This window comes from Equus quagga, chromosome 13, assembly GCF_021613505.1.
Source record: "Equus quagga isolate Etosha38 chromosome 13, UCLA_HA_Equagga_1.0, whole genome shotgun sequence".
NCBI lineage: Eukaryota > Metazoa > Chordata > Mammalia > Perissodactyla > Equidae > Equus > Equus quagga.
The window spans coordinates 82,941,214-82,954,076 of record NC_060279.1 but is presented as its reverse complement, the minus strand read 5'-3'; the positions used below and the strand labels follow the sequence as shown (position 1 = coordinate 82,954,076).

The window sequence follows — 12,863 nt, the reverse complement described above, 5'->3', positions numbered from 1 at the left end:
CACTGTCTTTGACTTTCATTTTTGCTATTATCAGTCAGTCTAGTTGCTATTCCCCTGAAGACAACATCTTTTCTCTGACTGGTTTTAAGATGATCTCTTTAACTTTGGTTTTTCTGAATTTTTATTATGATGTTTCTGGGTGTTGATTTCTTTTTCTTTATCATGAAATTCTATCTATTCTTGAGTGTGCATATTGATATCTTCCATCAGTCTGGAAAATTCTCAGCCATTTTTACTTCAAATGTTGCCTCGACCCCTGTATTAGTCAGGGTGTCTCTCTGAGCCAAGTCAAGTTTGCTATAAAATTAACCATCACAACCCATTCTGTCTCTTTTCTCTTGGGCCTTTAATCAATTGTATCTTGGACCATCTTGCTGAAAACTTCACATCTCTTGCCTTCTCTTTCATATTTCTTTTCAATCTCTTTGTCTCTCTGTGCTGCATTATGTGTAATTTGTGCTAATATCACTTCCAGTTCATAATTCCATTTCTGGCTGTGTTCAATCTGCCGTCAAATAAATCTACTGAGTTTGTATTTCCAGTTTTGTATTTTTTGTGTTTCTACATTCTATCTGATTCTTTTTCAAGCCATGTGTCATTTTTTATAGGTTCCTGTTTCCTGCAGATAATTCCCACTTTACTGATTATTTCTTCAAACATGGCATAGTGGTCTAATCTGTAACTGGGGATTCCAGTGTCCAGACTGTTTGTGCAGTGTGTTGTTTCTTCTGTATTTCTGCTGTGTGTTGGTTCTCGCTCAGGTTGTCTTGTCTCCTTGTGTGCCTGGTTATCTTCAACTGCTCATAAGTCATTGCCCTTGAAAAAAATTATCTGCGAGTGTTCTCCCAAGGCACGAGACAAACTTGCCCTCCTCCAGAGAAGTTTTCCTTTGCTCTGGTGTATGCTATGATAGGCAGAATTCTAAGAAGGCTCCAAATGACCCACACCTTCGTATAATCCTCTCCCCTTGGGTTTAGGTGAGACACGTGAATATGAGATGTCACTCCCATAATTCTATCACGTCACAGGGCAAACAGGATTATGCAGATGTACTTAAGATCTCTAATCCATTGACTTTGAGTTAATCAAAAGGGAGATTGTGCTAGATGGGCCTGGCCTAACCGAGTGAAATCCTTAAAAGAGATGGATTCTCCTGGTGGCTGCAAAGAAGAAAGAAGAAAATGGACATGTTGCTTAAAAAGAGAGGTGACTTCTAGGAGCTGATGGCCTCAGTCTACAAATGCAAGGAACAGAATTCTGCACAGAAGCTCAGATTTAGATCTGGTTCATCCTCATATGATTTACATGCATGATGTTGCAAAGTGCTATTGAGCTTAGAAACCCCAGAATTACAGCTAAATTTGGAGGCTCCAGAAAAAGAAGGGAAGAGGAAGCTAAATGTGGTGACTGATGGTCTGTAGAAACTAGGTTTTGAGGTAATATTTACAGATTTTTAAAGTTGCTGACATTTTGGCAATGTGTATTATTGCTTTTCAAACCCATTAGTCAGAATTTACAAAGAATAAGAGCCCTAATGCTAGATAAGGCTCTGAACTTCATCCTGCAGTTTGTTTTGCAATAAAATCTTTAAGAGCTGTGAAACATTTGTTTTTCAACAGGAAGTGGTCAAATGTTAGGGATGAAATGTAAAGGCAGTTGCTACTGCTGTGGAATAGATTTATTCCTATGTGTATGAGACCAGGGAAAGAATTTCATAATTCAGCATTTCACTGGTGAGCATCTTTCAAAAACTGCTGCACAATGGACTCGAAACAAAGGGAAAACCCAGCCAAGAGGAGTGAGTTAATGGACACTTTTGTTCATACACAATTGTTTATTGATTTCATCGACTTTGAGTTGCATTTTGAATAGTGCAGGAATGTTAAAAGATTACAGGACATGAAAGTGATGTTTTTGCAAAAAGAAAAAACACTATTTCTTTTCAAATTAATTCTCATGTCTTCATCAACAGAGCTGTCATAGCAAGTACTATCTTATTTTTCTCCTCATATGAGCTAATGTGAACATTATTTGTGTCCATTTGTGAAATCGTTTACATTTTTATATTAGTGTGCCAAAGTTACAGTAACAGTAATCTTTTGCAATTGAATGTGCACAAATAAAAGCCTTATGAAAAAAGCCTATATTTTTCCAATTCTAGAACTATTCTTCCCCATTTTCTATTTTAACAATAAGCATCCATTTTCGCAAACTTCATTTTAGGCTGAAGAGTGTTGGCTACTCTTTGAAGTGTCTTTTGCAATGTGTTCTACATGAGAAGAGTCTCATCTTTAATGCTCTATTACAAAATCTAAAATGGCAATATTTTTCTTAAGGATTAGAAATAAAAACATACATATTAACATACATATAGGCAACCTGAGAGTAACTTTGTAAATAAGGCAAAACATCTCACGTTGCTAATTTAATATGATGGAGTATATAGTTGTACAATTTTGCATCCAATATCCTTCCTTCAATTTAATGTATTCTGATAACCAACAGGTAACCTCTATCTAATTTAATATTTTGATGGAGGCAGTTAAATATGTTCCTAAATCCAGTTTTCAAAAGAGAAACATCCCACCAACAACTTGGACATGAGAATGTGCTAGTGAGCAGTGGTGCTTCATTTGTTACTTTCATACTTTGTTACTCTGCAAAGATTCTGTTACAAGAAATGGACTGAGACTAGAGACTTTCATCCTAGGATGATATTCTGCATCACTGAGTCTTGGCCAAAATCGACAACGTTTCACTGTTGTAACAAGAACTTCCCACAACTTCCTCTATATATACATTTTTCCAGCCTTATTGAGATATAATTGACATATAACATTGTGTGAGGTGTACAATGTGATGATTTCATACATATGAAATCCTATGAGTATATGTGATACAGGTGTTCGTGTATATGTGATAATTTGATACATATATATTATGAAATTATTACAACAATAAGGTTAGTTAACACCTCCATCACCTCTCATAATTGTGTTTCTGTGTGTTCAGTGAGAACATTTGGGTCTTAGTTGTATATACTTATATACAACTTCCAAGTATATAATACAGTCTTGTGTCGCCTAATGACGGGGACATGTTCCAAGAAATGTGTCGTTAGGCCATTTTGTCATTGTGCAAACATCATAGAGTGTACTTACACAAACCTAGATGGTATAGCCTACTTATAACTGGAAGCCACAGACTTCTTTGTCACAGTAGAATCATAGTACAGTTTAACTTGAACTTCAATTTTTAAAAAATCAGTCTCTATATTTGCTTCACAAACATAGAGAATTCTGATGGACTATTGCAACAAGAATAGCCAAATACCTATCAACAAACTAATATAGGCAGGACTTATGAGGAAAAAATTATATTTTATGGTAAGACAAAAAAGGACACTCGAATCAATGGGATTCATTTAAAGGACCTGGGGTACCTCTTGCTTCCCAGAATGGCTGAGAAGGCTGGATAACCATCTTGGGAAATAGGAAGGAAAGGAGACGAGGTAGACAGATCCACAGGCAAAAATGACAGCTCAGGGGCAGCTTGGTGAGGACATCCCTGTTGCACCTGGAAACCCAAGTGAGCCCCACGGCCACCCCAGAAACTAGAGGGAATCAAAAACGTGTGAAAACATAAAATAGCAGTTCTCAACCTTTTGGTCTCAGAACCCCTTTATACTCTTAAAAAATATTGGTGACCCCAAAGAGCTTTCGTTATATAGGTTATATCTATCCATATTAACTCTATGAGAAATTAAAATTGAGACACTTTAAAAATACTTATTTATCAAGTCATACAAGAATATCAACAATAAAGCCATTACATGTGATCATAAGTAGCATATTTTAAACAAACAACTATATTTTCCAAAACAAAATGCATTTAGTGAGAAGAGCAACATTGTTTTATATATTTTTGGCAATCTCTTTAATATCTGACTGAATAGAAGGCAGCTGGATTCACGTATTTGCTTCTGCATTCAAACTGTTGCAATAAGTTGTTTTGTTGAAGTTTATGAAGAAAGCCCAGTTTCATACACATTGTTGTTGGAAAAAATAGAAGTAATTAATAGTCTTTTTAGATAATTATGAATATTCTTCTTTGACACCATATCAACTCATAAAACACTTAATTGCATGTAGAATCTAAAACCACATCAATGAATGTTTATACTGTTACATTAAAATCCATTGGCCCATCGCTCTCTCTCTGAATAGATCCTTACCAGTGTACAACTTTGTAACAGCACGTATTGGTCATTTGGGAGAAAAAGTTGGTTCATCAAATCATGCAGATACTCCAGATGTTGACACTTTTCACTATATAATATCAAAAAATCACATTTGCCAATATCACCGTCAATCTCATCAGCAATACTATAAGAGTTTTGACCTTGAATATTCCCTGAAAGGGTCTTGAGGATATCCAGGGGTCCCAATGCCACATATTGAGAGTAACTTGAACAGAAAAATAGAAGAGAACAGAATGAAGAGCTCAGGAACAAACACAGACAGATGTGGGAATCCTAGTCCATCCTCGTGTGGTAGGCAGCCTCCAACATGGCTCCCAAGGATCTCCACCTCTTGGCATTCCATGGTTGTGTGATCCCTTTCCCTTGAGTGTGGGCTGGACCCAGGGACTTGCTGATCATGAACAGAATAGAAACAAAAGTGATGGGATGTCACTAGCAAGATTAGGTTACAAAATATCATGGCTTCCATATTGGAAACTCTCTTGCTCGCTCTGAGGAAAGCAAGATGTCATGTTGTGAGCTGCTCCATGGAGAGGCCACGTGGCCAAGAACTGATTGTGGTCTCCAGCCAATGGCCAGAGAAGGACTGAGACTCTCAGCCAACAGCCCACAAGGAACTGAATCCTACTAGTAATCATGTAAGTGATCTTGGAGCCCATCCTTCATCAGCCCTATTTTGACTTCAGCCTGTGAGAGACCATGAGCCCACCCATCTAAGCTATGCCTGGATTCCTGACCCACAGAAACCATAAGATAAACTCTTATTGTCTTAAACCACTAAGTTTTGGAGTAATTTATTATGCAGCAATAGATAACTAATATGTCTTGGTTTTGTACTTGGGGAAAAAAGAGTCTTTATTTACATCATACATAAAAAGTAAATTTCAGATAGATTAAAGGGATGAATCAAATTATAAAGCTTGGAAACAAAGGAGAAAATATAGGAGACTATTTTTGTAATGTCCATGTGGGAATTGCTACTTAAGAAAGATATAAAACTTAGAAAGAAAACAATAAGTTGATATGATTATATAAATTGTTAAACTTCAATATGATAAAAACTATTCTAAAGAAAAATGTTTAAGTTGACAGCCTGGGAAAAATTTGTAAAAAGGATCAATACCTGTAATATATAAAAAAATTCATACAAATCAGTAAGGAAAATCAAATAATCCGATAGAAAATTTTATGTACAGAAGAATATGTACAAATGGCCATGCATACAAAAAGATCGTCAGCCTCTCTAGGAACCATGGAAATGTAAATTAAAATAAAAATGAGATGATTTTTGACCATCAGATGGGCGTAAACGTAAAACTGATGTATCCACTTTGGGCCAGAAAGAAAAAAAAGTGATACTCTTATGCACAATTGGAATACATTGATAAAGCTTATTTATGCTGAGTTTGCATAGTTAGCCAGAATTAAAACGTGCAGGCCCTTCAGTTTAGCGACTCCACTTTAATGGAACCTATTCTGATCACATACATGAATAGCATACGTTTTGCCTCATGGCTAGATGCAAGATCAGAACACAAAGATCAACAGCCTATGTGAAGAGCAGCAATAATCAATTAGAAAACGTCATGGAAAACTAGATCCCATTCACAAGAGCCACAGAAACTCTAAGTTAATGGGAGAAAACAAGTAGTATATAAACGTACACAAAGAAAAGTATTTTAAAAAGTTTTCTGAAAGACATAAAATAAGATGTCCAAGAAGGGTGCAGGGATGCTTATTGCAGAATTGTTTGTCTTGGAAAAAAAAATGTTGCAAACAACCTCAAAGCCCCCGAGCGTGGGGAAGGCCACCTTCATTTCTTTATCTATAGCATGGGACACCCCGCAGCAGTCAAAAAGAATGACCTGTTTCTGTGTGGGATCCCTATTTATTCAACAGAAATAACTCCAGGACATGTTAAACAAAAAATGCACATTGCAGAAGGATGTTTCTCGATAGTAAATGGTATTAATAATGCTCAATAAAACTGACTATTATGGCTTTTGATACTGTCAGAACACCCTGGAAGGTTGTAACCAGGCACATGGCTGATGCCCTGCTTGTCAAAGTCTTGTTTTCAGAGCTTGGAGCCACCATGGGACAGAAGGTCCCCAGAGGTGACCTTGGACAAAGTCCCAAGAACGTAAGAACCAGCCAAGAGGAGATGCTATGGCTCAAAGCCAACTCCAATCAAAGTCAGCCACGTTGGCCCACCCCTAGAGCTTTCCATGCCCGCAGCTCATAAGTGGGGATTCAACCTACAGCAAAGAATCCCAGCTTGACTCTTTATCACCTCCACCCTGGAGGAACTGGCACTCCACCAGCCCGGCTCAGCACCTTCAGGGAGCGGTTGAGACACTCCGCCAGGTAGGTCAGGCTGCTCCAAATTTCCAAGTGGCTTCCATCTCCTACCTGGATGACTGGAGGCAACAGAACAGTGATTAAAACCCATGGCTGTAGGGATAGTCAGCTAGGTTTGAGCCCCAGCACTGCCCTTATGAGCTATGAGACCTTGGGCAAATCGCTGAACCTCTCCGTGCCTCGGTTTTTCTCTCTGTGAAATGGGGTGGGTAACACAGTGCCTGCCTTCTGGTGGACGGGAGGATTAAGCGGTCATGTGAAAAGTGCTCAGGTCAGCGTCAGGCTCTTGGGAAATGATGTTTAAACGCTGATCATTGTTCTGCTGACGCTACAAAGAACTCAGACGAAGTCAGAGATGTAATCTCGGTGCTACTGACATTGGGGGCCAGATCCTTCTTTGCTGTGGGGGCCGTCCTGTGCACTGGTGGATGTTCAGCAGCATCCCTGGTCCCTACCCACTAGATGCCAGTAGCATCTTCCCCAGCCATGACAACCAAAAATGTCTCCAGACACTGCCACATGTCCCCTGCAGGGACACAGTCATCCTTGGTTGAGAACCACTGCTCTAAGTGAGCTCCCCGTGAGTTGGGGCATGTAAGACAAGGCTACGAGACTGAAGGGTGGGAATAATATGGAAGACACTCAGGGTTTCATGAAGAGGCAGTTCCTAAAATCTTATCCTACTCCAGAAGCATTGCTTCTGTGTCACTCATCGGTCAGGCTCATTTCTCCCATTGGCTGATGGCTCGAATCCAGGGTCTCTGCTCCTCTCCACTGTTTCAGACTATGATGTTTGTGGTATTATGCTTTACATCCATGAAGACATAATACCACGCAGTGCTGAGAAACATACTCATCCATTTGGAGAAAATAATAAAGACACATGGTGTTTTATGTATCAGGAACTGTTCTAAGAGCTACACACTTACTAAGTTCATTTAATCCTCATGACAATCCCATGGGGGTGGGGACGTCATTATTATTCCTATGTGTTACAGATAGAGAACCCAAAGCACAGAGAGGTTAAGTAACTTGCCTAAGGTCACACAGCTAGTAAGTGGCAGGGCTGGGATTTGAACCAGGCAGCCTCTCTCCAGAGTCTGTACTGTAATCCATGACACAACCCATCTCTTGGCTGTAGGTATCATCTCTGGTACTTACTTCTTTCATGGCAAGATCTTGTCATCAAATGGAAGCTGAGCCGATAATCTGATAACAATTTAATAGATAAACATGGAACTGGCTCCAGCTGGAGGAAAGGGATCACATCCCCACTAGACAAGCTCCCATGCCTTGGTGATCCCTGAGGGCTCCATGGAACAGTTTGGAAATGCTTTGCAAGCCCCTCAGTTTACAGCCAAGAAAGCTGAAACAAGAATGATAATAATACCAACCACAGGGCTGATGGTTACATTCATACATCGCATACCAGGCACCATGCTGCACACCTCAGGGCATGATCTCACGTCCTTTCCAAATGACAGCATGCATGAAAGCCATGTTTGTTTTGTGTGTGTGAATTTTGAAAAATACATGAGTGAGATGAGAAAAGTAAGTCTCGAGAAGGCAAGATGAGTTAGCCAAGGTGTAAGGAATTTGATTCGAGGGAGCAGTCCAAAATTTGCAAAATGCATTCTGTGGGAATTATAATTCTCTATGATGTAACAGATGTTGCCACATTTCTTTTAATCATCTCTTGTTGGAACCTCAATGCACATTTTAGCCTCTCTCTGAGCACAATGTCTGAAAAGTTGCAAGTCTGATGTTTTCTCTCCAGATGCACACTAAAATAAACCACAGCTAGACAATAAGTAACATCCATCCATCCACCCCTTAAAACCATCTCGCACAGGTACCTGCGTCCTGCTGAGGGAACTGCAGTTACAAAGCTTCCCCCTGCCCAGGGTCTTTTGGGGTGGGAGAGGGGAGAAATGGCATTAGTTAAGTGACTGTGTTGCTTTTTCCCCTTTACTTTGGTGCTTTGGTGTGCAAAGGCACCTCATCTCCATGGCGGGAGAATCTGGTAATAAAAGAAAGAGGGCAGAGGACAGAGGGAGGTAGTGGAATTAACAAATCACCACAAATGTAGTCTCTCAAAACGACACACTTCTTATCTCACACTTTAGAAATCCCAAGTCCGAAATGGATCTCACTGGGCTAAAGTCAAGGTGTCAGCAGTGCTGCTTCCTTCTGGACGCTCCAGGGGAGAAGCCATTTCTTTGTCTCTTCTGGCTTCTCACGGCCCCACATCTGTCTGATCCCTTCTTCTGTCATCATATCTCCTTCTCTGACTCTCTTGCCTCCCTTCCCATCTTCTAAGGACCCTAACGACTCCACTGGCTTCACTCATTAGATGTTTTCTAGGGCTGCCATGGCAAAGCACCACAGACTGAGTGGCTCAGAATAACGGAAAGGCATTCTCTCCCAGCTCTGGAGGCCGGAAGTCTGAGATCAAGGTGTCGGCGGGCCATGCTCCCACTGAGACCTGTAGGGAATCCTTCCTAGGGACTTGCCTAGGGAATTGTAGGGAATCGCCTCTTCTAGCTTCTGGCAGTCTACCAGCAATCTCGGGCATTTCTTGGCTTGCAGCTGCATGACTCCACTCTCCGCCTTCGTCATCACACGGCCTTGTCTCCTGTGTCTCTGTATTAGTGCAGCCGTCTTCTTTTAAGGATACCAGCCATATTCGATTAGGGGCCTATGACCTCATCTTCACTAATTACAGCTGCAGTGACCCGATTCTAGATGAGGTCACACTCTGAGGTACTGGGGCTTAGGACCTCAACATACCTTTTTTGGGGGAGTGGGGCTGCAATTCAACTCACGACACCTGGATACTCCAGGATAATCTTCACATCTCAAAATTCTTAACTTAATCACATTTGCAAGGTCCCTTTTGCCATGTGAGTTCACATTTTCACAGGTTTCAGGGGTGGGGGACATAGGCATCCTGGAGGGGGCACTATTCTGCCTACCAAAGGTAGGTTATTTATGGTCCACAAGAGGCCAGCAAGACTCAGCTGGGAGTGCCAGGCCAGTGCCCAGCTGCCAGGGGCTGTCGTTCCACAGCAATGGGAGTGAAAATGGCAGGGGGTGATGGAGTATGAGAAGAGAAAAGGGTGGTAATACTTTCCTTTAAGAAGCTTAAAAACATGTTTTCATGCCTATTTTAGTACACAATCCCAGCAGCCCAGGGACCACAGTGGAAAGGAAGACAAGAAACCCACAAAGTGTGAGGAACCTGACAATAGTAAAGGTCTACCTTTAACGAGGGCTTGCCCTGTGCCAGGTCCTGTTTAAGGATGTTCCTTTCATTATGGCCTGTGACCATCTCAGCACTATGCGATCCCATTCTCCAGAGGAGGAAACTGAGGCTCAGAAAGATTAAAGTATTTGTCTAATGTCACACAGAATCCAAACGCTGGCTGTTTGGTTGCAAAAACATTCTTAAACACTACTTCTGTACTGTGTACCACTTCCTACGTTAGATGCCAGGAAATAAAGCAATGAGTATGAAATGGTCCCTGTGCTCAGGTGGAGGGGGGCTCACAGTCTAGGAGGGAAACAGATTATTAGAAGGCCTTGGGTTGTGTACTATAATTAAGATGCTACGGTATGTAGCAATATACATGGTAAGACCAGAAGTCTTAACTGGTGGCCCCATGTGATATGCACAGTGTTTTACATTTGAATTAACTGCCAGTATATAAAAGTCAGGAGGTTTCACATCAAAAACAACCTGGAATCTGGCTTCTCTTGAGAATATCAGAGAATCTGGCAATGCTTCGTCCACCAACAACAGTGGGCAAGAGTTTAAAGCAGCTGCCTCATTTGAACAGAACATCCATTTTCTTCACAGTCCCCACCATTCTCTATTATTCACTCAGCTGGATTCACTAACTTATGTATCTGTTGGGCCTCTGTAGGTGTTTAACTTTGAGATCTCTAGGAAAGACAAACAATGCACGTGTGTTCAATGAAGAAATATTTGAGCATCCTCTCCAGACTCAGCTCACCCAACTTCTTTATTGCTTCCTCCTAGGTCTTTGTTATTGTCACACTGTTCTCCACATGCACTGCTCCTTGAGCATCCCCAGCAGTTAAGGAACTTTGCCAAAGACAGAACATGAGCAATCTCACGGGTGTGTCCGTCTTCCTTCTCCGGGGCTTCTCAGCTGTCCCTGAGTTACAGCTGCTCAGCACTGCCACCTTCCTTCTCATTTACCTGGCTGCGATTCTGGGGAACCTCTCCATCATGGCTGCCGTGACACTCGACCCCCGCCTGCACACACCCATGTACTTCCTCCTCAAACACCTCTCCCTGGTGGATATCTGCTCCACGTCCACCACCCTGCCCCAGGTCCTGGTGGCCACCATGGTAGGCTCTGGGGAGATTTCCCTCCCGGCATGCGCCTCACAACTCTTTGCCTTTGTCTGCCTTGGGTCCACAGAGTGTTTTCTCATCACCTCCATGGCTTATGATCGTTGTCTGGCCATCTACAGGCCCCTAATGTATGGGGCAGCCATGAGCCCCCGGACCTGCGCCTCCCTGGTGGTGGTGGCCTGGGGCAGCGGGATCCTCTTTTCCGCCTTCCACACAGCCAACACCTTCTCCCTGCCCTTCTGTGGCCCCAATGTGATAGACCACTTCTTCTGTGACATCCCCCCACTCATGCGCCTAGCCTGTGCCAATGCAGATGCCCATGAGGCTGTCGGATTTGCAGCCAGCGGCTGCATCATCATGAGCTGCTTTGCCCTCACCGTCCTGTCCTACATCCGCATCTTGGCCACAGTGGTTCGGATCCGCTCCTCAGCCAGCCGCTGGAAGGCCTTCTCCACATGCTCTTCCCACCTGGCCACTGTGCTCCTGTTTTATGGCAGTGGCAGCTCTGCCTACATGCAGCCCACCGCCCACTACTCCCCACTGCAAGGGCGTGTGGCTGCTGTCTTCTACTCCATCCTCACACCCACCCTGAATCCGCTTATCTACAGCGTGAGGAACAAGGACATGAAGGGTGCCCTGAGGAAGCTCTATCTTCAGGTGCCATCGTAGGACCTGGCATCTGGACATGAGAAGGATTCAGAAATCCACCTTCACAGGATTTTCCTTGTGGTCACAGTGGAGGTCTTAATGCCTCCAGAGACCACCAGGAGCACACGTGTAGCCTAAAACTTGGCAACAAAATTGGATGACAATGAGTCATGCAGGAGGTCCCAATAGATGTCCAGACAAAATGGACACATGTCAAATGTGCATTTAATTTAAGCAAATGGACCTAAATGTAGGCAGGAGAAGACAGAGAGGGAGTGGATAATTTAAATAGTAGACAGTCATTTCATCCAAGATCCCCCTCAATGACCCTGTGTCCTGGAGTTGAGTCCAACAGATAACTCTCTTCTCAGCTCATCTCAGTTTCCTTGGATCTCCCACAAGTTGGTGCATCTTGTCCTACTCAACATAGTTCTAATATTGAATGGTACACATTTTTTGTTTCTATATGTCCTAAACGCAGGCCAATGACTTCATCAGAAGAAGCAGCAACTATTCCAGAAGAAAAATAGGCCATATTGGACTGGCAGAGATATGGTTCGTAGTCTCTTTTTTTTTTTAAGATTGGCACCTGAGCTAACATCTGTTGCCAATCTTCTTTTTTTTCTTCGCCCCAAAGCTCCCCAGTACATAGTTGTATATTCTAGATGTAGGTCCTTCTGGCTCTGCTATGTAGAACACCGCCTCAGCATGGCCTGATGAGCGGTGCCATGTCTATGCCCAGGATCCAAACTGGCAACACCCTGGGCAGGTGAAGCGGAGTGCACGAACTTAACCACTCGGCCCCAGGGCCGGCCCCTGGTTTGTAGTCTGCATGTAGCTCCTTCCTAAGGGGATGTCAAGGGTAATTTTGTCCTTCTGCAATGTTTACCTGATATTATTGTATTGGTTGGGTTTTGGGTTCTGCTGTTTTAAAGAGACAATAGTGGATTACATAATACAAAAGGTTTATTTCTCTTTCATGTAAACATCTGTGGTTGAAGGTGATCCTGGGTGGCTCTAAGCCACAAAGTCATCCTGAGACCAGGTCCCTCCTCTCTCATTGCTCTACCATCCCCTGAGGTCTCCTTATCCACACAGTAGGAGACGGCTCACTAGCACGTCATTCACAACCCACCTGCAGGATGGGAGATAGAAGTAGAGGGCAAGCAACGTGCTTTTAAGATGTGACCCGGAAGTTGTAAACATCAC

General features: G+C 42.5%; 1 protein-coding gene across 1 annotated transcript; it reads left to right on the top strand.

The window, feature by feature from the left end:
- Positions 1–10,748: 10,748 nt before the first annotated feature.
- Positions 10,749–11,675, top strand: LOC124249978 (olfactory receptor 10G7-like). Its single transcript, XM_046681633.1, has one exon. It carries the CDS (start codon positions 10,749–10,751, stop codon positions 11,673–11,675), a length of 927 nt encoding a protein of 308 aa, XP_046537589.1.
- Positions 11,676–12,863: the final 1,188 nt, after the last annotated feature.